The sequence below is a fragment of the Sardina pilchardus genome, chromosome 17 (assembly GCF_963854185.1).
Source record: "Sardina pilchardus chromosome 17, fSarPil1.1, whole genome shotgun sequence".
NCBI lineage: Eukaryota > Metazoa > Chordata > Actinopteri > Clupeiformes > Clupeidae > Sardina > Sardina pilchardus.
Window position 1 is genome coordinate 30366058 of NC_085010.1, and position 24725 is coordinate 30390782.

At 43.0% G+C, this 24725-nt stretch overlaps 1 protein-coding gene across 1 annotated transcript in view; it reads left to right on the forward strand.

Annotated features, from left to right (window-relative positions):
- col7a1l (collagen type VII alpha 1-like) overlaps positions 1-24725 on the forward strand; it is a gene marked incomplete at its 3' end in the record, with an annotated part of 61697 nt that overhangs the window by 34419 nt on the left and 2553 nt on the right. Inside the window, 53 exon segments of the mRNA XM_062517925.1 lie at positions 40-108; positions 695-775; positions 982-1008; positions 1314-1358; positions 1537-1605; positions 2159-2254; positions 2364-2390; positions 3369-3422; positions 3637-3708; positions 3801-3860; positions 4012-4047; positions 4165-4209; positions 4471-4506; positions 5424-5468; positions 7192-7227; positions 7476-7511; positions 7612-7644; positions 7982-8053; positions 8926-8985; positions 9155-9190; positions 9314-9394; positions 9534-9569; positions 10057-10101; positions 10661-10732; positions 10942-10977; positions 11270-11299; positions 11387-11428; positions 11551-11604; positions 11760-11798; positions 11945-12004; positions 12355-12387; positions 13324-13389; positions 13620-13664; positions 13785-13820; positions 14016-14042; positions 14908-14985; positions 15243-15305; positions 16275-16292; positions 16384-16419; positions 16584-16622; positions 16721-16756; positions 16872-17006; positions 19857-19940; positions 20072-20155; positions 20811-20918; positions 21270-21314; positions 22017-22076; positions 22861-22914; positions 23178-23219; positions 23331-23378; positions 23565-23624; positions 23734-23763; positions 23915-23980. Coding sequence (XP_062373909.1) covers positions 40-108; positions 695-775; positions 982-1008; positions 1314-1358; positions 1537-1605; positions 2159-2254; positions 2364-2390; positions 3369-3422; positions 3637-3708; positions 3801-3860; positions 4012-4047; positions 4165-4209; positions 4471-4506; positions 5424-5468; positions 7192-7227; positions 7476-7511; positions 7612-7644; positions 7982-8053; positions 8926-8985; positions 9155-9190; positions 9314-9394; positions 9534-9569; positions 10057-10101; positions 10661-10732; positions 10942-10977; positions 11270-11299; positions 11387-11428; positions 11551-11604; positions 11760-11798; positions 11945-12004; positions 12355-12387; positions 13324-13389; positions 13620-13664; positions 13785-13820; positions 14016-14042; positions 14908-14985; positions 15243-15305; positions 16275-16292; positions 16384-16419; positions 16584-16622; positions 16721-16756; positions 16872-17006; positions 19857-19940; positions 20072-20155; positions 20811-20918; positions 21270-21314; positions 22017-22076; positions 22861-22914; positions 23178-23219; positions 23331-23378; positions 23565-23624; positions 23734-23763; positions 23915-23980 — 2823 coding nt within the window.

Genomic DNA, 24725 nt, shown 5'->3' on the forward strand with positions numbered 1-24725 from the left:
CACACACGCCGAGCTCATTTTCTGACTTCATTTGCACAGAGATTGAAGCCGGTGCCTGGAGAGTACGACCCCTTCAATCTAAACTCCAAGGGAGAGAAGGGAGAGAGGGTGAGTGGAAAAGTACCTGCAGGGTGTGGCAAGCCGTCTCTGTGCAGCACCACTCCGCCATGCCGTATCCAATATGTAATTTGTATAGCGTCGCGCTAATTGCTGTTTGAACTCACTCTTTGTTTGATTAGCCCCGGTAATGAGTGTGTGTGTCGGTTTGACAGTTTGCTCCTCGTTTGGGGGACGGGATAAAGGGATTTAAGAGAGTCATTAGTGTCTGCGGCACCTCTTGTTGTCCTTTGCGCTGTTTGTTATTTGTTCTTTTTCTTTTTTAAGTCCGTCCGCCCTGCTGTGAACCATGAAAGGCAGTGCCTCTATCAAAGCCAGAGAGCGGCTGCCACTGTAGAGGAGAGGGTGACAGGCTCCCCTTAATGAGCGCACACATGGCATCCGCTTTTGTCTTAGAAAGCCGATAGCTCTCTCCTCTTCTGACAGAGACGGTGTGATGAGGCTCAAGAGATGGGGCATGTGTTCCCTAAACAAAGCAGAAAAATGCCAAACTGACTGGACAGACGTTTGTTGGCATATTTGGCGACTTTTTCCCTTTGGTCTGTGTGTTTTGCTGAGTCTGAATATTTTTGGACAGGGACCTCCTGGAACAGATGGTGTTCCTGGGTTGCCGGGACGACCTGGAAGGACTGGACCACCTGGTTCGGCTGGACAGAGGGTAAAACACTGACCTACATACAGAAGCACCTGTCTGCACAGTCAATGTGTTCACACCTTGGTCATGGATTTATTTATTTACTAACTTTTGGCTGATTACGTTGACGCACTGAATCAGACTTCTGTCCCACCAAACTGCACTGAGCATCTACTGTAGCTACCTGTACAATTGTGAGATTAATGTCCCAATTTCTCTGTCTGTTTCAGGGTCCAGCTGGAGTCTCTGGAGATCTTGTGAGGACTCCTCCTATTCACTTATAGTGTCTTCATTTAAATTCACTCACACACATTCATGTACTGTATTATGTTACACATCCCCATTTACCATTCACACAGAGCTCTGATTGCAGGTTAATTATGCAGGGCCTACACACTTCATCTAGCAGTGAACTCAAGTCAAGACAGTGTGCCATAATTAGCCATTCATTCTTTCACTCACTCGTTCATTCAGTTAACACTAATGTGTCTGTGTGTGTGTGTGTGTGTGTGTGTGTGTGTGTGTGTGTGTGTGTGTGTGTGTGTGTGTGTTCACCTCGTAGGGACCTCCTGGTATAGGAGGACAGAAGGGCCAGAGAGGAGAGAGGGTGAGTTCAGCCTACTGTATCATCATTCATGCCTACACGTGTTGTGTATTCAATTACATGACGGAGGTGACGGATGCCCTGTGCTTGACCCGTGTAGACATTGCTCGTTTGTTTAGATTTGTCACGTGACGCAACAGCTTGATGTTACAGGGTGGTGTCGTTGTTTTTTTGCTCACAGGGAGAGCCGGGATACGTGGTCGGGAACATGGAGGTGGCACCCGGGCGTAAAGGAGAGCCTGGATCCTCTGCAAGTAGCTCGTACTTCCTATAGACGTATAGATGAATGAATAAGATATACGTGAACACTCAGAATGTTCTCTGACTCACCTTCTCACATAGAATACAGATTCTGCTGTCCGCACACAGCAGTTGTGATGAAATTGAAAGGATATGTGGAGAAATACCTAGGTTTCAGCTTGCTGTCAGAGTATGAACTCTGATTTCTTAACAACTAGTATTAGTTTTAAACTTACTACTGTAGGCCATGTAATTGATGTTCTTAATGGAACCATGAAAGTACTTAGTTGTGAATACATTTGAATTTAGCAGACACTGTTGTCCAAAGTGACTTATATGTCAACTATATTACAAGGGAGTACATTGTCCTCGGAGCAACTTGGGATTAAGTGCCTTGCTAAAGGGCAAAACGGTGGAAGCCGGGAATTTAACCCACAACTCTCAGGCTACTGCACGCCAGCCAAGCTCCTTGACCACTACACTATCTTATTTGAGCATCATATTGTTTTGTCTACTGTTTACACGTTTGGGTCTGGTGAAACAATGTCTTCTGTCTCTCACAGGGCCCCCAGGGTCCTCCAGGGGTACCGGGGGTGTCAGGGCCTCCCGGCCTCCCCGGCCAATCCGGCCCTCCTGGGATTCCAGGAGCGTCAGTCAAAGTAAGGGAGAAATATCAGCGCATCAGTGCTGTGCCTCTAATGTGCAGTAATCTGAGCTGCTGTTTCTGTGTTTCTATGTGTTCTTATGCTTTCTTTGTGGCTGTTTCAGGGTGACGCAGGAGTGCCAGGTCTTAAAGTAAGATATAGTGCTGTTGTTCTCTTTGTCTTCATGAATATGGATGTCTGTGTTTCGTCTTTATAAAAACTCTCTCATGTAACTGAGACATACAGTGAGGAGAAAATGTATTTGATACCATGCTAAAGTTGCCTAAAAAGAGGAATATAAAATCATCCTTTGACAATTGATCTTAATGTCTTAATTAAAAAATTGAGTAAAAATAAAACCGCCAAGTACCCCAATTTTCTTTGTGATTGAAGAATGTTTCATAAATAAATAAATGTTCTTCCTAAATGCTAGGGGGAAGGAAGTATTTGACCCCCAATGTAACCCTATGGGAATTTAACACATAGGGTTAACATAGGGGCAGGCAGATTTTTATTTTTTAAGGCCAGCTATTTCATGGATTCAGGATATTATGCATCCTGATAAAGTTCCCTTGGCCGGTGGAATTAAAATAGCCCCACATCATTACATACTTTTCACCATAGCTAGAGATTGGCATGGTGCTTTTTCCAGTAGGCCTATTAGCCTGTTTGATGCTCATTGAGCTCAATGCAAATCAAACAGGCTAATAGGCCTACTGGAAAAAGCACCATGCCGATCTCTAGGTATGGTGAAGGGTATGTGATGATGTGGGGCTATTTTAATTCCAAAGGCCAAGAGAACTTTATCAGGATGCATAATATTCTGGATCCATGAAATAGCTGGCCTTTAAAAATAAAAATCTGCCTGCCCCTATGTTAACCCTATGTGTTAAATTCCCATAGGGTTACATAGGGGGTCAAATACATCCTTCCCTTAGCATTTAAGGAAAACATTTATTTATTTACAATACATTCTTCAATCACAAAGAAAATTGGCATCCTTGGCGGTTTTATTTTTACTCATTTTTTGAATTAAGGCATTAAGATCAATTGTCAAATGATGATTTTATATTCCTGTTTTAGCATGGTATCAAATACATATGCTCCTCACTGTATGTGTCCTTGTCAGGGACTGCGGGGGAAAGCTGGACCTAAAGGAGACCAGGGAGAGCCCGGTTCTAAAGTAAGCAGTCTTGTTAGGACACTGTAGCATGTAAATGATATCACCAGGATAGCACTGCGCTTTACCCGCTATCCAGATGTATGGTATGTAACATACTGAGGAAGTGGTGCTTTTGCTCAAAGAGATGTATGGATAACGTCTGAATTTCAATTGATTGTTTACCTTTTGCATTTTCTTCTCACTGTATATCCTTTCCATTTTGCCTCCCATTAAGGGTCAGACTGGTCTACCTGGTCCGATTGGTATTTCTGGGATCCCGGGACTTTCAGGACAAAAAGGAGAAAAGGTGCTCCATGCAGTAACTACACTGAACTAGCAATGAAATTACTATCCATCAGTGAGTGATCATGGTAATGAATGCTCATGGTTTTCCTATAGGGAGAAGAGGGCATTGGGACTCAGGGTGTGCAGGGACCAAAGGGGACGCAAGGGGAGAAGGTACTGTAGGTGCAGCACAAGTCATTGCATGAAGTATCTGCGCTTTAAATTTCAGTAATTGGATAGAGCTAATCAAAACGAAGTGAGCCCAATTGAAATTCCGAGCACTTCTACTACAATTCTGAAATGATGAACCGTGTCTTCTCTATAGGGAGGATTTGGTCCATCTGGCCCTGTAGGTGCAAAGGTGAGTTGATTGTAGATGGCTTTACAGGCTGTGCTTCTAGCTCTTCAGAAAGTACTTGCTGTGTTCACTTGTTCACTGTCCAATAAAGACTCAATCTTTCCTATCTCTCATGCTAAGGGTGAGACTGGAAGTCAGGGGACCCAGGGAGTCGTTGGTCCTCGGGTAAGTTTTAACTATTGAAATATTTTTTCTTTGTAAAATACTCACTTTCTACGCTTTAGGTCAAAAATCTAATTGTTTGCTATTAAAGTCATCTATCATGATTTGGATGGAGAACTAACATGCCACATAAGACAAGTAATATCTTAATAATGTATCCATCGTACAGTAGATATTTGCGATTGAGTTCATCTTGCCCCTCTTCTAGTTCCTAGTTCCTAGCGTGTCTTTAGACTCATGTGTGCTTTTCCTCTCCACAAACAGGGAAAGAGGGGCCTGAAAGGCGACCAGGGCGAGAAGGTGAGATAATCCCACCTGCCTCGGCATAATCCCATAATCTGCTCACCTACAATTTCTATAGGCATCCAAAGGCCTGTATGTGTGTCGAAATCAACCATTAAAAAAAAAAAAGGAATCCATTTCTTTCCAATGCCATGTTGTTGATGGTGCTGGTCGGTCCACCGTGGGTGTGGAGAGACGGTTATAATTAGCCACAGATCCATCCCCTGCAGCTGCCGAGGCCTTCTGTTGTTCTGCGCAGTCCTGGGCTCTCCAGTGCGGGTGTCCGCTGTCTACATCATTAGTGCGCTAGGAGGGGAATTGACGCGGAAGCGGAGGATGCGTCAGAGAACGCTGGGAATTGATTGGCTGGCGGAGCCGAGCCCTTTGGAGTAAAGATAACTCTGAGTTGTGGGAGAAGAGGGAGAAAAAAAAGAGAATAAAGATTAAGTGTCTTGTGAAGAAGAGATGTTTTTTTCCCCCCCCCGCAGCAGAGCGATGCAGTGTTGTGTTGGTCACCAGTGGTCTTGTTTTCTGGGCTTGAGTGTCTCTCAACACAAATTCCCCAATTAGTGGAGTATAATAGCCAGCGGTGTGTATTGTTATCGGAGTTGCTGGTCCGTGACTCATCAACAGTGCTTAGCAGAAACCACATCTGCATATAAAATACTCCAGTAGACAGATGATTATTGAAAAGAAGCTCATCTTATGGTACAAATGATTTAGTGTTATTGATAATGCTGGAGAAGAACAGACAGAACTCTTCTATAGTGATGGCTGCGCATAGTGATATGACAATATACAGTAATGGTCTGGCATAGTATTGCTTACGGTGTGCAGTGGTCTATTGCGCTAACCACTCTGCCTTATTTAAATGAGTCTGTTTGTTTATCATGCCCATGAGGTTTTTCTCTGATCACTGTGTTTTGTCTCTTCAGGGTGAACGAGGGGAGATCGGGTCTACCGGACCTCACGGCATTCAAGTTAGTAGCAATTCATGTCTCGCACACATTACCTAGTCTACCACACCTCACAACAAAATGGTCAGTCATGTCCATTCATCTTAACAAAGTATATATTGAAGATCTAGATTTCAGCTTTCTCTCTCTCTCTCTCTCTCTCTCTCTCTCTCGCACTTTCTCATCTCATCTCACATGCTCCCTCTTACACACACACTCATACAAGCACTTACTCATAAGCACACACTTAGTTCAGCAGCCCTTCAACTTTCTGTCCTGCTTTTCATAGATGTGTGATTAAACCTGCGGGTTATTAATACAGACAGTGGGTGGGTGCGCCCCTGGGGAAATTAAGGCCTGTGATTAGTGCAGAGGAGGCCTCCTCCGCCCCTGACCGCCGACCAGCCATGGATTTTAGCCCCAGGTTGAGGCTGATACTCGCCTCTCTGGATCCTCATTAATTAAATAACGTTTTTTTTTTTTTTTTTTTTTGAACGCTCTTTTTTAACCTGCCCTCAAAGTGAAGAGAGAAAAAAAAGAGAAACACTCACCTAGACGGACTCTAAGCCTGAATGCATTAGAATGAATCTGAAGTTTAAAGTCCACTATTCACTTGGTATTAGGATTATGAAGATGTGATGGCTCAACCGTGGCCACTAGAGTACCTGCTGTAGATTGCTCTTAAGTTTCCCACGGCGTGTGCGCTCATTTGAAAGGGTTTCGTGAGGGTTCGAAGAAAGAGTGCGTCTTGGCTGGTTAGTGTGATCATTAACACTGTGGGTCTGAAATAAGATGTGAGAGTGACTAAGAGGCATTGATTAGGTGCTTGACTCAGTGCTCAGAATGAACAGATGGCAGATACACATACCGTTCAAAGTTTGTAGTCCCTTGTTTTCTTCATAAATGTTGCAAATGACTATTGTAGAAAGAAACGGCTGATCTGTAATGCCGTATCTACAGTACATAGTATACAGATTGCCATTATCAGCAACCATGCATCCAGTGTTCCAAAGGCACATACTGTTTACTTATCTGATATATAAGGCTAACTTGGACAACATTGGAGAACCCTTTTGCAATTATGTAAACACATAATGCAATCTGAAAACTGTTGCCTTGATTTAAAAACAAAAAAAAAACAATGCAGCTGATCCTAACTGGTATTCTGTCTATAATGGAGTGGAATGGACATTTCTGAGTGACCCCACACTTTTGAATGGCAGTGTAAATTAAAGGGACACTTCACCGATTAGCATTAAGCTTTGTATCTTTAGAAAACCAGTCATGTTTTCGAATGGTCGTGCATCATTCCCTCAGTTTGCCTTGAGATGGGAGAAATATGGATTTCAATGTTGGACTTCCTGCTTTCAGTGGTGTAAAAATCATCATTTTACATCATTGAAAGCAGGAAGTCCTATTCATGGTTTTCATTGAAATCAGCAAACTGAGGGAATGATGCACGACCATTCAAAAACATGACTGTTTTTCTAAAGATACAAAGCTTAATGCTAATCGGTGAAGTGTCCCTTTAAGCTGATGTGGATCTCAGGTGTGAATAAAAACAAACTAAACATAACTGTTAACTCAACATATGGAGAGGTGATCTCGTGTTTGATTAACTCAAATTAAGTATCCTGTAATTTCTCCAGCCAGATATAAGCCCAGCGTTTACTACCTTAAACCTTAGTGACTATGTCATATTTATATTTTGCTTATATGTTGTCAAATAATGTCTACCCTCTTTCAGGGCTTGCAAGGACTCGTTGGATCTAAAGGTGATGAGGTAAGCTTGAGTGGTTTTTGACTTGTTGGACCTAAAGGTGATGAGGTAAGCTTGAGTGGTTTTTGACTTGTTGGACCTAAAGGTGATGAGGTAAGCTTGAGTGGTTTTTGAAGATGCTGCAAATGCTTGATCAATAATGACTACAGAGGTAGGCAGTGGTACTGTAGGTTTGCATCTGTCTATGTTCTGCATTGCTGGCTATGTTGTTCTGTGTGTCTAATTTAAGATGCTATTGTTTCCTTTTAAAGGGACAACAAGGAGTCCCAGGTGACCCAGCCAAAGGGGTAAGACATAAAATGAGGATTATTTTTGGATAGTGTGATACAGTTAAATTCTGTGATTTTTTAAACTGCATTAATGTCATCCTAATGTCATCAATGACAGGTGCTTGGACCCCCTGGGAAGAAGGGAATACGGGTAAGGGACTCAATATGCCACTACTTCTGTCACTAACTTTCCGTCTAGAGTGAAATTCATTTGTAGGAGAGTGTAATCAATTGTAAAATGCACTGTTTTGCTTAATTATATGCACACAACCACATGTTTTCTTTGTGAACAATGGAAAACAACATCTGTCACGTCTTTTGGAGGCAATTGTAGTCTACTGTAACTGTGGAATTAACTGTGGATTGTACGAAGAACAAAAACCCTAATCACAGTCTTCCTGTATGCCACGCACTTGAGTATTTCCGCTGTGATGTGAGGGTTTCATGGCGTTAAATCATAATGTTAAATGTGCTGTGTGCTCTGCCAGGGGGACCTTGGGCCTGTAGGCCCTGCTGGACCACAGGGCATTAAGGGAGAGCAAGGGGACAAAGGAGTGAAGGTACGTAGGTGTTTCACTTCCATTTTCAGACGTCTGACCACTCTAACTGTGCATTCAGACCAAGACCGTCAAAAGCGTCAAGAGTGCCGGAAATCATTTATTTTCTATGGAGAGTCGGCGTTACTGGCGTCAAAAGCGTTCTGGGCGTGAGCGTGGCTTCATGAGTGTCACAGGCGTCAAAAAAAAGTTGAGCCTCAGTTAAGTTTATGGTAATAAGCTATGACACGGTTCGGCGTCAACCAATCAGAATGTCAAACTCACAGGATTACTGCTTGTGGTTTGTACGAATGTTTCACGCCATGGCTTTGACGCTTTCGGCGCCGAACTGGGTTGAGCGTCGAGCTATGAGCTTCACCAGCGACTTTGACGCTTTTGACGGTTTCGGTCTGAATGCACAGTAATAGTACCGCAATACAACAATAAAAGTCTGGATAGGCACAGGTTTTTCGTTGATTGACCAGTCTCTTGTGTCATGTCAAACATGGACTAAAGGGCCGTTCACACCAAGAACGATAACGATAACGATAACTATAAATAAATATCACTCTCGTTAATATGAATGACAACGTTCACACATAAACTATAACGATAACGACATGAAGAACGATATCGTTGCTGATCACTTTCAGAGCGATTTTGAGAACGATAAAAAGCTAACAGCCAATCAGAACCAATAATATTCTAGCCATCACATTCATTAACATGAGGAGAGACTTTTCTTATCGTTGGCCAGTGTGGACGCTTTTATCGTTATGGTTATAGTTATCGTTATCGTTATCGTTCTTGGTGTGAACGGCCCTTAATACTATGTTGTGTTCTGAAGTTTGTCGTTGGTCTTTACGGAGCATCATTGTGCTTGTGGGTCTCTGCAGGGCAGCCCTGGCTTTGGTATCCCTGGACAGCCTGGGCCCAAGGGGGACACGGGAGAGAGGGTACGCTGTTGGACTCTTTTTGAATTTCCCCTTGGGGATCAATAAAGTATCTATCTATCTATCTATCTATCTATCTATCTTGTTTTCCTCAGATATTGATAAAGTGATGATGAGAACTTCTTTGCCCTAAATAAATGAATGTTCTTATGCTCCATTGATTTTATATCAGGGTAATGTTGGACTGTCAGGGAAACCTGGAGTCAAGGTAAGTGAGCTTACGTTCTTCATAGTTACTGTAGCATAGGAGACCGTACTCTACCCTCCTGTTTTTGTTGAAGCCCTGTTGTTGTTACTGCCTACTGAGGGGAGCCTGGCCTTTCTGTCCCAGGGCAACGATGGCTCTGTGGGGGAGAAAGGCTCCATCGGATTCCCGGGCAACCCCGGAGCCCCCGGACTAAGAGGTAAAGATGTAAGTAAGATCCCCAGGGCCTGCTGCTGGGCTACTCCTCCCTGCCTGTGTGTGAGAGAAGAGATCCTCAAGCGAATGTGGGACGAGCTGAAGGGCGCTATGGCTTGTCTACATAAGTTGTGTTTCTTTGGCGTTCTAGGGTGAATCAGGACCTAAAGGGGATATGGGACTTAAGGTAAGTTGAGTAACAGACCTGGACGGACACACACACACACACACTCAAACTAAACACTAGCACCAGCCAAACTCATATATTGTCTCTTTGTTACATGCATGCATTTAAAACATGAATTTAAACAACAAACTTTTAGAAGGCTTTTTCATACTGTATGTTCACATTTGGCAAAAGGGAGGGACTAGAAAATAATCACATGGTGTTTGCTTCCCTTGAAACAATGGCATATAATGAACCTGTTATTAAAAGGAGATTTTGAATATGAGAGTAACCATACAGAATTATCTGTATGGTTTAATCTCTCTAAGCTCCCCCGACCTGTTACAGCACCCACACACTATCGAAGAATGAGCGCGCCCTATTTGTCCTCCGCGTGATTTACCTACAACAACGTGTGTAACCTCCAGAGTGTATTGTGTGAGTGAGCGGCGCTGGCCTAATTGCCTCCATGTGATTGTGCATGTCTGACGGATTCCTCCTCCTGCAGGGTGACCTGGGGGTTCCGGGCGAGCCGGGAGAGAGGGGCATAAGGGTAAGGACCCCCCCCCCCCCCCCCTTATTCTAGGAAGTGTGGTTACGCACGTTATACTAATCATTAGCACTGAGCCTGTAGGGGCTTCTGAAACAAACAAGACTCCAGACAGGATATGTGCGTTTGCCAGGCTACCCAGTAAACACTCCAAGCCACACTGCCTACTGCTGTTTAGTTTTGCTTTGCTGTGTTCTTTGTTACCTTAGTCTATAGTTGTTCTGGAGAGATGCCAAGATACTCAGGGCCTCAAAGAGTCCCAGAACAGCTGCTGGTCCATGTTTGGGAAGAGCGTCGTATGCTTGTCATGTGATAGCGTTAATTATGCCAAGATGGGATCTTGTTTGTGGTCTTCATTGGCTGTGTTGCATGAGCAGAGTCCCTTCGTCCACTCTGGCCTTTGTCCACTCCGTCCCTCCATTACTGTGAGGGCAAGATGCTAGTTCAAGCATGAGCTCATCCTGGTATCCATTCACTGAACCCTGCTGCTCTGTTCTACCGTTCTCATGTTCTTATGTTCCCCTGTTCCCCTGTTCTCATGTTCTCATCTCCTTTGATGTAGGGCCCACTAGGTCTGCCCGGTCGGCCAGGAGATACGGGAGAGAGGGGCGAGTTGGGGAAGATCGGCCTGCCTGTGAGAAATTAATATCTCACCTTAACACAACCCTCTTCACCACAGCACACTGTGAATCGATTCAAGGGCACTCACTCTGTGCCTGCACAAATTAATGAAGTGAACGTAGTCTATCTGCCCAGCAAGCTTAGCTGCATGGATCCATCACTTTGCCTTCATACTGCTACGAGTGTGTAAGTTTGTGGTCATTGAGTATTGATGTGTTTTAGGGCCCAGAGGGACCCAAAGGTGAACGAGGAGAGCCGGTACGCTTCATTCTCTCCACGTCTATGGGATTTCAGCAATCCCACACACGTTACATTGTATCCATAATAGCGCTCAGCCTTCATGTTTCCAGTAGTTTCATTAGTTATAATGAAAACAATATATTTAAGTGCGTTAGTCAGAGCTGATGTGCAATAAAGGGTTAGAAATAGATATGGAGGGCATGGAAATATTGAAATTAGTTCGTGAAGGTTTATTGAACTTGTAAGTGGGAGTATATCATGTTTGTTTTTCTTCTTCATTGATGTTTCATCTGTCACGCTCCACACACAGGGGAAGCCGGGACCACCAGGAATAACTCAAGTGAGTTAAGTTGATTAACTACTTTGCATGTGGTGACATGTTGATATGACATGATGAAAGTGGTGATATTTGTTTTTTTTTCCTCAGCTGACCTCTTCTAATGACAATGTCCTGACCAGAGTTATTAAGGTAATACCAGTAATTAATCAATAATTACAGAATTACAGCATTGCTTTATCATGCATGATATCTGATCTCTCTCTCTCTGTGTGTGTGTGTGTGTGTGTGTGTGTGTGTGTGTCTGTTAACAGGGAGAGCCTGGTGATCCAGGTGTACCAGGCCTGAGGGGTGATCTTGGACCAATGGTACGTTTTTGTCTCTGCCTCTACATTCTGTTTAATGGACTCTCTGGCCCTCTGTTCTGTGCGCCTTTCACTCCCTCTCTCCCGCTCCCTCTTTCTATCAGTCTTCTCACCCGCATTTGCTCCCTCTTTCATCATCTGTTTCTCCATCTCCACAGGGTCCTGAAGGAAAGCCTGGACCCCCTGGCAAATCACTGGTACGTGTGTGTAGTCCAGCTGGTGTCCCATTGATAGTATTAATGTTGTATTAATGTTGAATGTGATCACATTCGTTGCGTTGGGGCTGGAGCTCCAATATCAGGTCCACGGTGGCCTGTAAAATGCAAGTGTGCCCTCTTCACAGGGTGGGGCCGGCATCGGGAGTGGTGGGCTGGATGGGTTGCCAGGCACACCAGGACCCAAGGTGCAGTCTATTCAGTGCACACACACACAGCACACACACACACACACACACACTTGTGTGAGCATGGAGGTCTATTTGGCTCGTTGTAGCTTGATGTGATGTGTATGACTAGGCTGACACACACACACACACACACACACAGACAAATGCATGCACGCACGCACGCACACAGATGGAACTAAAACTATGTTAATGAATGTTGTTATTCCCCAAGAGCGTTAGGATTTTGAGGTTTATTTTGCTCCAGGTGCTGCATGAATATGTGAATAAGAAGGCAAAAAGCAGGAGCTAGTTTGGCTCTATTAAAAATTCCATTGCCAAGCTGACTTCTCTGATTTGTCCCCCCTCAGGGCGAGGCAGGAGGGAAAGGGGAGCCTGGACTGGTGAGTGAGCTCGCTCGCATGCTCGCACTTCCATATCAAGACTCACATCTGCCCTACCGCATGTCATCACACTGATGATTCATACTACACACTCCCTTCTGTGTGTGTGTGTGTGTGTCTGTGTGTGTGTGTGTGTGTGTCTGTCTGTGTGTGTGTGTCTGTGTGTGTGTCTGTGTGTGTGTGTGTGTGTGTGTGTGTGTGTCTGTGTGTGTGTCTGTGTGTGTGTGAATGTCTGTGAGTGTGTATGTGTGTGAGAGTGTCTGTGTGTGTGTGTGTGTGTGTGTGTGTGAGAGAGTGTCTGTGTGTGTGTGTGTGTGTGTGTGTGTGTGTGTGTGTGTGTGTGTGTGTGTGTGTGAGAGAGTGTCTGTGTGTGTGTGTGTGTGTGTGTGTGTGTGTGTGTGTGTGTGTGTCTGTGTCTGTGTGTGCGTGTGTGTATGTGTAGCGAAGTGGATGAGTAAAACAGAGTTAGTTTTCTGCTCTGCAGGAGGTGTGCATCTCAGCCAGGATGAGAATAAGTCGTCGTTCGCACAATATCGGCTAATTACTCTCTCTCTCTCTCTCTCTCTCTCTCTCTCTCTCTCTCTCTCTCTCTCTCATTACTCATATCCGGAGGGGAGGCTCTTTCATGGCGCATCCACAGCGCTCTTGCAAAAGACAGCTGATTGAAGCGCTGCCATTTTTAGTCATTAAAGAGTACAGTAGCTGACCTTACCTGTCAAAATACCACTTTACTGGCTGTCATAGTGCGGACGTATGAGCGTGTGTTTTGTGAATGTCGATGGCTGTGTGTGTGTGTGTGTGTGTGTTTGTGTCTGTTCTTCCATGTGTGCCCAAATGTATTTATAGTGTGTTTTGTACGGTACGTTCAGTTTGTGTGGGAGAGTTTGTGGTGCGATTGTGTTCACCCTTACGTTTGATATGTGTTTGTGTGGGTAGAAGGGAGACAAAGGTGATGCCGGCCGAGTCGGAATAGCCGGGATGCCCGGGCTTCCCGGTACACCTGTGAGTGTGAATGCTTTAATGTTTCTTCACCTTCAAATACCAGGGGGAAAAAACACGGACCAGGAAACGTAATACGTGTAAATATAACGAGGTGTAAAATGTAGTCATTATCTACCCTGCAATTACAGTCTTTCTTGGAACATCTACCTTCAACATTCAGTCAGTTACTGATGGCTCCTTTTCTCTTGTTCTGTTCCCCCTCTCTCTCTCTTCATGTCCTCCCAACGCAGGGCAGACCAGGCATCGACGGCAAGCGAGGCGTTGGTGGGAAAGATGTAAGTTCTCCACCGCGTATACCATACGCATGCATTTGATTATCTGAACATTTGATTATGTGATCCTACACTATGAGATCCTTTCCCAACAGTCTCTCTGCTCTTGTTTCTTTTCTCCAGGGTGAACGGGGAGCCAAAGGGGATGATGGGAAGAAGGTATGTAGCGTCAGCTTGGAGATGTCTTGGCGAGCATGCTAGACGATCTTGTCACACTCACATTACATGTTAATATGTAGTATTATACAGTTATGATGCATCTGCAGTGGTATCTGTTATGTGTAACTAAGTAGTGTTCGTTTGGTTGCCAGTGCATGAAGGAATACTACTGTTTCACTTTTTATGTGTTTGTAGGGTGACAAGGGTGAGCCTGGTGCAGAGGTAAGACTGTGTACTGTATGTTTGTATGTTTAAAGGCATCCTATGCAAGTTTTTTACCTTAAAGGTGCAGTCAGCAATCATGAATCGTGATTTCAAGCCCATAAAATATTTTGGCACATTCGGCAATCCTTTCCTAACGATCCACTAGCTGCCCATTCTGTGAGTAGCCGGTCAGTAGGCAGCCCAGGCCCCGAAAACTGGAAACAAACAAAGTGGGGGCAGCCTGTCCCCCAAAGAAAAACAAAACCCTTTCTCTGGAAAAACTGAAGGGAGGGGATGAGCTACCTCTCTGGTGTGTTTAGTTTGGTCCTTAGTTAAAATGTGTTGTATGTTATTTTGGACAAAGGTGATGGAAATTTTAAGCATAAACACAAGCATAAACATAAGCATCAGCAAAAATAGATGTTGACTTACTGTGCAACCGCTGACTGCATCTTTCATGTAACAGCTTTTAGGTCATTTGATGGTAAATTAACTAGAAATAGGGAGAATAGCACACCTTTCCCAGACAGCCTGCCCATCTACGGAGAACCAGTCTTGCAGCTCTCCCCCAGCCCAGAGAGTCACAAATTGCTTTACGGCCTTTTGTTTATATGAAATCGTATACTATTACCTTGCTCGTCGACACGACTGCTTGGAGATCATCTTTGTTTGTAAACAAATCCACATGCACCGTGTCCAGAGGGAAGGAATGAGTGGTATTTACAACAGTTGTGTAAAATACAGTAGAAATACTCCTTAACTGTAGGGGGCGCCCATGAGCAAAACAAAAATAACTGCATTGGATACCTTTAGCATGAGTATAGTTAGCGTGTCCCGGCCGTTGCTCACGGTAACACCACTGTGCTGTGCCTGCCCTGCTCAGGGTCCAGTGGGAAGCAAAGGGGACACAGGGGCCCCAGGACCTCCAGGCCCGCCGGTCATCATCAAGGTGTCAGACGAGGTAAAGGCCCTCACCCATCACATCCTCTGCCCTTACACACACACTAATCAAATGTGGCAAGAAGTCTCTGTGGCAAGACTGATTGTGTGTGTGTTGTCGTCAATCTTCTGTCTGAAATATGTATAGTGATCCCTGTAATGGTAAGATACGTTATGCCATATAATGTCACTTAACAGCCACCTTGTATCAGGTTGAGTTTGAAAGGCTTTGCTCACAGTTTTGTATGCACTGGCTGATTGCTTGGATGTCTTCTCCAGGGTGCCTCTGTAGATGATATCAGGAAGGCTTTCCCCATGCCCATGGGTCCTCCTGGGGTGATGGTGAGTTGCCTACTGCATAGATAAAGCAGACGCTCATATAGCAATCGATCATTAGCAGTGAGGCACTGCATAGCACGAAGTTTACCACATCCAGCTGTAATTTAGGCCCTGACCTCATGTATCCATGTGGTGTTAAAGGGAGACTTCACCAATTAGCATTAAGCTTTGTATCTTTAGAAAACCAGTCATGTTTATGAATGGTCATGCATCATTCCCTCAGTTTGCCTTGAGATGGGGGAAATACGGATTTCAATGTTGGACTTCCTGCTTTCAATGATATAAAAATCATCATTTTACATCATTGAAAGCAGGAAGTCCTATTAATGGGTTTCATTGAAATCTGTATTTCTCCCATCGGATAGAGAGTCCAGAATGAATTTAATCGAGTCCGTACCTCTCCGGAAATGTTATTAAAATGTTGTTAACGCGTTGCTAGCTGCAGCAGTGACATTTCCGGAAAGGTACTGACTCGATTAAATTCATTCTGGACTCTCTATCCGACCACATAAAGACGTGGGGATACTTCGGTTTGGCTTTAGGGACCCTCTACTCACTACCACGTAAGTGTAGTGTTGGTTGGAACAGTAGAAGAGGTATAAAAATAGCGTTTTGTAGCGGCGAAAGGACTTGCCCCGGTCACTTCCAGGCCAACGAGTTTTGGCTAAAAACGGTGAACTCGAACTTTCTCAAAATACATCCGAATGACATGATTTTGGTGTCAACTCAACGTATGTACTCCCAATAGTCCGAAAAATTGATCTAAAGTGCATTTCACTCCGGATTATCCCTTTAAGAGATGAACTAATATTCATTTGAATGCTGCTGACCTTCAGTGGTCAGTGAAGGGTTACTGTAACCATGTGCTCACCATGCAAATGCTGTTCTTGCTGACTCTGTTTTTCTCATTCACTTTCTTCCTCTCTTCCTCTCTATCGTTCTTCCTTTTTTCCCCCCTTGTATGTACTGTAGGGTCCCCCGGGTATGAAGGTGAGAGAGTCGTTTGTTCTTTCATCAGATGTGGAGTAAAATCTGACGTTATTCTAAGACCTAATGTACTGTATGTCCGCTGTGCTTACAGGGTGATCGAGGTGTAGAGGGCCACAAGGGTGAGAAGGTGAGTGAAAATGTCACCTCCTCAAGGTGTCCCTGTGCAATGGCAGAATTGAGCTTGTATTGATATTACTGTAACTCAAAAAGCTGCGAAAAGAAATTGATACAAAAGAATGATCATTTCTGTTTGTGATGTTTTATGACGACCTTATATTTCTCTTAACACAGGGAAGTGCCGGAGAACCTGGGAAAACACTTGAAATGCGGGTATTTTGGGATTATCAGAACAAAACAAATACTTATATTTCCCCTTTGGGTTTAAATGAAGTCAGAACTGACTGTGCTTCTTTTGAATACTTTCCAAGGACATTGAAGTTCTCTTTGAGTCCTACGGCATCCGGGTAAGACTCAGATTTAGTCACCATTTTACCACCATTCCATCATAACCTAGAGTGCAAATTGTTACATTCAAAATGCCATTGCTCAGTGCTCACCTACAAAAACTCCATTTCCCAGCTGCCCCTGCTGAAGGCATTGATTGACAGGTTGCTGCAGGATGGAATGGAGGAGTTGATGCATGAGTTCAGCACTAACAGGAGGGCCAAGGGTGACAGGAAGGAGCCCAGCTCTAACATCATCACAGAGTACACGGTAACAGGATTCACCATTCTCAGACACTGTGCTGGAATTCAGCTGTGCAGTTTGTTTAAGATTTGAAAACTCTATTACATAGTGACTTACTGTAACAAAAAAAAAACTTATCATAACTTTTTCTGAGCTGTAAGCCCTACAGTAAGGCCCAGGGGTCTAGATCTCCCACAACAACAACACACCTGCTAAAATGCAGTGAAAGCATATGAGATCTCCCACAGCAATAAACCCCTGTTAAAATGCTATGAAAGCATAAGATCTCCCACAGCATCATTCCTGCTAAAATTGAATGAAAGCATATCCGTCCACACAATATTACCACACTCTTTGTATGCTTTCATAGAGACACACATGCACATACAGTACACACACACACACACACACACACACACGCACGCTTGACGACAAAGTCAAATCTGTATGTAAACACATTTATCTGACGTAGAAGAACCCAAATGATATTTCAATTTATTCCACTGCTCGGTTGAGTTCCCCATTGTCCTGCGTTCTATAAGGGTGTGCATTAACTTTAGATATACGCACGGCTATGAAGTAGTTCCAATTTGTTGGCCGTATCACACTTGAATATTAATTCGCCAAACTTGTTGTGAAGTTTAAATGCACTGTCACGTTACATACAAGCTGTAAAATACAGACGTTCAGATAATGTTTAGCATATGACAGAGGTGTCATTTAGCTAGTTAGGTGGCAGTAGGCTAAGAAAAATAGCAATCTTTCAAAGTTAACGTTCATCAGAATCTTGGGATATGCCAGCTTGACAACGGGAGATTAGAACTAACGACTGGCTTTTGGCCATAGCAACCATCCATTTAGAACTAGTAACGGCAGTATGAGAAATTAGTTGAAATGTGTCTGGGAAAAGTAGTTCTACAAACAATACAGTTCTAGCGACTAAAACATTTAAATTAGCACCGGAAACGAACACAACGCAAGTGGCAACAGTGGAATAAGCGGGATAATGGACTTCACGCCGTGCGGTTATTCAAAGTTAATGCACTTTTCTAGACGGAACGTCCCTCCGCTTCGCGTCGGGCCGTATCACCGTCTAGAACGTGCATTAACTTTGAATAACCGCACGGTAGTGGTGGGCGATACTGTAAAATTTGATATCGATCCGATACCAAGTACATATAGGGTCAGTATTGCCGATATCGATACCGATACGATACTTTTTACTTAAAAATATATATTTCATCTAGGGGAGAACTATGTCATTATGAATGAATGATCAATTCTTTAGGAAATAATTTTTATTAACCTATGAAGTGCACAAAATTATTAGAACTTTATTTATTTATTTGCTCAGCATTAGGTCATGTGAGATGGTTATGGCCAGTGAAAATAATAAGAGTTTTTGAACGTTAATGTCACTAATGCTGATTATTCAATGATTCATTTAAATTGAAAAATGTAAAATACTTTCATAGAGGAGCAGCACATTGAATGAGAGACATAGCCTATTTTACTGCAAGTGATACTGCTGCAAGTTGTGATACATGTAAAAATACCATTCGATAGGCCTACTGTGGCAACACTACAAACCTTTACAAACACTTAAAAACACATGATAAGGAAAATGACAACGAAACTACGAAAACGAAGAGAGGAGGAAAATCCATCCACTTCCAGACCCACGGCAGGCAGAGACAGAGTTCGTTGGCAGAGTCATTTCAGAGAGGCAGAGAATACCCAGGTAGATTCTAGTAAGAGTAGGCTAATAATATTTTACTCGTACCGAGTTGCAGCAGTGTGAATAAAAAGTTGGACGTAGTTGCAAGCCGTGACAGAGCATTCAATATTTTTATCGCAGTTGTAAGGTTTTAGAACGTCGTGGCTCGTCTCGTCGGAAATCTTTGATCTGAACTCTAGCCTACTTCACTTTCGTAGTTCGTCATTTTCCTTATCATGTGTTTTCAGTGTTTGTAGTGTTGCCATAGCATCAAATGGTATTTTTACATGTATCACAACTTGCAGCAGTATCACTTTGCGCAGTAAAATAGCTCCACACAGTGCTTCTCTTCCTCTAGGCTGTCTCTCATTGTTGTCAGCCCATTCAATGTGCTGTTGCTCCTCTACTTGTTACGCTAATGAGCCACGTGACGGCACGACAACGAATCACAGCAGAGCTGCAGGAGGCTGGGGCAGGAAGAGCAATGAGAGCAAGGCGTTCGTTCAAGATGTGAAAACCATCAAAGTAAACAGCGTTTGGTCAGGATTATAGGCGAGTCGGAGACACAAGCTAAGAATAGTGAACGTAGAGGAGACATATCGATACTTTTACAATTGTATCGATCCGATCCAATACCAGCTTTGGCATCGATAGTATCGATTATTTATATCGATCCGCCCACCCCTACCGCACGGCGTGTCGTCCATTATCCCGTACATAATACTTCATAACGCAATGGCAGATGACCAAAGTGCCGGTTTTCCAGTTATGGGTTGAGCTTCCTACACTACAAGTCCTACACTACAAGAAAACTTCAATGAAGATCTCTATTGAAAATATAAAAACGTAATAGCTAAAAATATCACAGTACAGTATATGGGCATGTTGCTGCAAAGCACAGGACTATCTACTCTGTCATTTCCCACTCTGCTTTGAATGTTCAGAAGATTCCAAATGGTGATATGACCAGCAGAGGTCTAGAACGAGCACTAGTTGTATCGATTTAAATCCACACATTCAAGATTTCATTTCAATGTCTACATATGAAGAGATAAAACCATAATAATCATAATAATTAGTTATTATTAGTAATTTGCTTAATACAGGCTAAAATTATGATTGTTTTTTTGTAATGAAGTTGATTCTCTATTCCCAACTAGGGTGCAGTGAAGTATGACGTCTCTGGCGACGTGCTGTCTGAGGACACAGAGGAAGTGAGGCCTCTACAGACTCCAGACATGGCCGTAAGGCTCGCCCGACTTTATTTATCAGCTCCTTACAACTCTGCTCTGCAGATATCATGTGCAGCACTTTGAGCTTGTTGTTAGTCAGTTAAAAGCCAGCTGATGTTTTTATTGATCTCTCTGTCTCAAAGGATCCTGTAAATGGGACAGAGGAGGGTGCTCCATCATGGGGTACTGTAACGCTGAACGGAGAGATTGGCCACGATGGAGACGAGGTAATCATACAAAAACAACAGAACATCAACTCAAAAAATGTAAGATGTTAGTTCCTCCCAGATTTATGCTCAAATCTAAAACTCTATAAAGCGAGTGAGTTTACCAGCTAACAGAAACTATTACACAGCAGCACAACATTAACTCAGTAGCCAAAGCATTCTAGCTTGTTTATGTGTATTGATGATATACTGTAATTGGTGGTGGAGCAGTATTAACGTTGTTACAAGAATTTTTCACAAGAATTTACACAAAGACCATACAATTCTGCAGTTAATAATCTGATCCGCTAGTGAGAACAACCTCTTACAGATTCCCAGGAATCTGGAGCATTATTCTAGAATTGTTTTGGGGTAGAGAGGGTTCAAGAGAAGGCGTTTCCACTGGTCTTACTTGAAAGAGAGAATCCCGCACACTGTCCATTACGCATGCAAACATCTATTCAGTATTCACAACGTTTCGGTCATAGGTGAATTCACCTGAGGAAGGTCTATGATCGAAACGTTGTGAATACTGAATAAATGTTTGCATGCGTCATGGACAGTGACATGGACATTCTCTCTTTCAAGTTTAACTGGGTAACCTATTCCGACGCAGCTGTCCCCACAAAAGAGGTGTGCAAAAGTGTTTATGAAAAGTGTTCACTGGTCTTGACAGAGTGACGCTGAGCCCCCTGAAGGCGAGCTGCAGCACATCTTGAGCAGCCAGGAGGACTCCGTGAGGAAGAGCTCTGGAGAGAGGAAGAGGGGCAAGGAGCGAGGAAAGGTCTGAGTCCACAGTAGACATGCATGGCCATGCTGCCAATGATAAACACGGAGATGGGACATACATATTCAGGGTCTTATCCACAGCAAAGTGGTAGGCTATTTCCCATGTGCGTAGATTGAAAACCAGCTGTTATGTCACAAGCTTTGAAGGTGAAATGATAGGTGCACGTGTTTTAGGTAAGGTTTTATTGAGAGGTAAGCATTGTGGTGTATGCTAATTTTGATATTTCACTTTTTTTGTATCCTGCACAATCAGTAAGGGAACTTGAGACCACTTTTGCTGTTCATAGTGTAATACTGTTGGAATGTGATACTAATGAAAATTTTAAAACCTGACATTTTTAAATAGGGAAAAGGAAACAAAGGACGACATAAGCGGCAAAGGAAACGTTTGGTAAAAGATTACTTTGAATGTGAATCCTACATTACTTTTGAATATGGATTCTATAACTGATTTTAACCCCCCAAACTACATATCTAACTTACCTAACTTTCTCCTAACTTGATTCTAATAACTACATCATTTAAACTAACATAACCTCGTCGAGACCAATATCCTGTACTAACTGGAAAGACTGGATACAGTAGTCTTTTATTCTTTTCTAAAATGACTTCTAAACGTAATCATTAATCCATAAAGTCACGGTTTCAGTCACATTTCAATCAGATAAAGGTTTTTTCACCCCTGTAAAGCTGCAAGTAATTCCATTAATTCACTACTAAATTAAATCTTCTTTGATATTTTTTTTTTATAATCACTTGTTCACTTTTAATACTTTCTCTCGGCATGTGTATGTTGCCAAATGTTCTTTTCATTTCAAGGGGATGGCAGTGCTTGTGTAATATTTTGCTATTACATTTTATTTCATAACTTTAATGTTAACAATTAATCCAGAGGTGATGTTTTTACTAAATTGTGCTTTTTAAATTTGTAGCGCACGGTTTGGTAAAATCCGCACAAAATGTAGTCAAATGAGCAAATGATTTAATAACATGAGCGCATGTTTTCTAGATAATCTTTCTAGTAAATCTTGCAATGACACCCCCTGGGCTCCATAAAAAAAATGCAGTCTGATTCCAATTTCAAATCTTTTAGGAAGACCAAGATGAGCAGATGGAAGAGGAAGACGGTGAAGAATATACCGATGAATATGAGGTAACAATCTTCTATACTATTAATGTATGGATTAGTATTCAAATATACTGTACAGTGCACCCTGAAAAAAATTATAACTGATGAGACCTAATGGATGTTGAATGATGAGCTTTCTTCTACATCGAGCCATGCTGTTAACCTTTAAAAGGGTGGGTTTTGAACATTCTAACACAGGATTCCATTCCGCAACAATTCAAGATTCTAAAATTCTATGTAGAATTCAATGAACCCAGATATTCTTTAGAATGTTAATTTTCCAACATTCCTGTCACACCGGTGTGACGGTAGAGTGTTAAAGTCCTCCTCATAACAGCCTGCTACATAAGTAGCAACTGGCATAATTAGCGCCCTTCCGTGGCTGGCCCGACGCACGGTCCATAGAAGCCCGTTGGGAGCACTATCCCGCCTACACGCGACACGTGCATCGGGCCCCATGTCACAACTAAGAGACAAGCTGGCCCATCCCCCCGCGCACAGACCCACCCCCGGATAAGCCGTGATGAGGACTGACAATCCGGAACCTCGCTCGCAAATTAGTTTTTAAGTGATCCATATTCAAACGCATGTACACAATTAGAAACAGTGTCACTGTGTGGATGTGTGACATTCATTGAGAATTCTGTTCATTCATAACACTTAACGTTGCACCTAGTGATGTGGCCGTGATAGTATAGCACGTGCAGGCTGTTTAATGTGTTATTGCACATACTCACCACCACTCAAGCGTCAGTGTGGCAGTCTGTCTTTGACTGCTGTTGTCACTGCTGTTTCTCTGTGTTTACAGGATGAACTGGTCACAGAGTCACCCCAATTGTCACCGCACAGCACAGTGAGTAGGGTGAGTCTCTCTCACTTAAAATATAATGTATGCCACCTCTGGTCCGTCACAGGTAGACTAAAAATAGTGAGGTTACGTCTGCTCGCTTTGCAAATGTCACTCTGCACTGCCTGCACTGCATCCTGGTGTGAACATGAGTAGTGTCACAGTATGTCATGGACAGGATGTTAGCGCTTGCAGAGGCACAATTCTCTTGCTGAATGAGCCATGTCCTGAGCCTGGAGGAGCTATTTATTTCTCCATGTCATATCTGCACTTACCAGGTCCGCTATACCACAGATCCGACCTACACCGAAGAAAATGAAGTAGGAATATACATTTCTTTATATATAAATATAAATTACATACATTATGTATCTCTATATTCATGAAATTCCACTATTGATTGATTGATTAATTGATGCTGTGTCACTCAGGGGGTGTTACCTACAGTTGTTCCAGTGACAAAACATCAAAACCTCTCGGTAAGCCTGTGTACTGTATGTGTACGAGCATGTGTTTGTGTTTGTGTGTAAGTGCATGCCTGCGTGTGCATTAGTGTGTGTGTGTGTGTGTGTGTGTGTGTGTGTGTGTGTGTGTGTGTATGTGTGTGTGTGTATGTGTATCTTGAGAGGACCTAAAGATTTGTTCAAACCTCCATAATCCACCAGGTAATCTCAGTAACTACAGATGAACCTCTCACAGAGCGTCCACATGAAGGGTCAGATCAGGTATGTCTCTTACCTCCTCACCTCTTTACTTTACACCTGCAGAGTATTCTACCACATTGTTGACTCTATCATTGTAAACCTCTGTTTATTCTTATTTCTAACTTCACAGAATGGCCAGTCTTCTGAAGCCATTAAAAAGGTAAGATCCTTAAACTGTGAAATTATATTGAGGTTTACAATCTTACTTTATCTGCGACACACTGTATGTACACAAAAAAATTTTTAGGATGCGGTGTGTTGAATGATTTGATCTTGTGAGGTATGCCATATGTTTTTATGTCTTGCCACAGGATCAGGGTGAGATCACCCCATCACCGTCGCCATCCGTCAACACAACAGAAGCCTCACAAGAGGAGGTAAGAGTACCGCTCTCCACTCCTCTCTCCTCACCTGCATCCTGTCACGAGATGTGCATGCTGTCAGCTTGCCATCAAGAACAGTCTTCAGGTTGCATGGGCTGACTGAAGTGCTTGGCAGTCGCACACGGGCAACAAAGCATATGAAATATTTAGCACTGCAGTTGATTCACTATGCTTTGCCTACACAATGCGTCCGCCAAGCACTTGCAACTGGCTTGCAGTATTTCTTTGACTAACTTCTTTGAGTTTCACCAGTGTAAACAGTAAAATACTTTGTTCATAATCAAGATACTAATTGCAGTTTATTTACTAATTGCGAGTGTGGATTTTTAAACCGTGACGCTTAGAGATAAGCAATATTATAAACAATCATAAACATATTTTTTAACAAACTATAAACTAGTCTGCATTTTCCTTTTAAAAACACGGACATGGATGATACAGATGTCATTCCAGCATGCCTAGAGCATGGACATTAAAATTGCCTTGTAGAGTATGTTCCAACAATAACCCACAATGTTTATTTGTGACATAAACCCAAGATAGACTTTAATTTTCTTTTTTAACTTTCAACACAGGAGCACTCCTAAACTCTGTAAGATTGACTATCAGGACACGGTTGTGCTCAAGATTGCGCTCAAACACCGCCAAGAGACAAGTTTCTTTTAGTAGAAGGAAGGAAAGAAGGAAAGAGTGTGTGTGTGTGTGTGTGTGTGTGTGTGTGTGTGTGTATGCCTGTGCC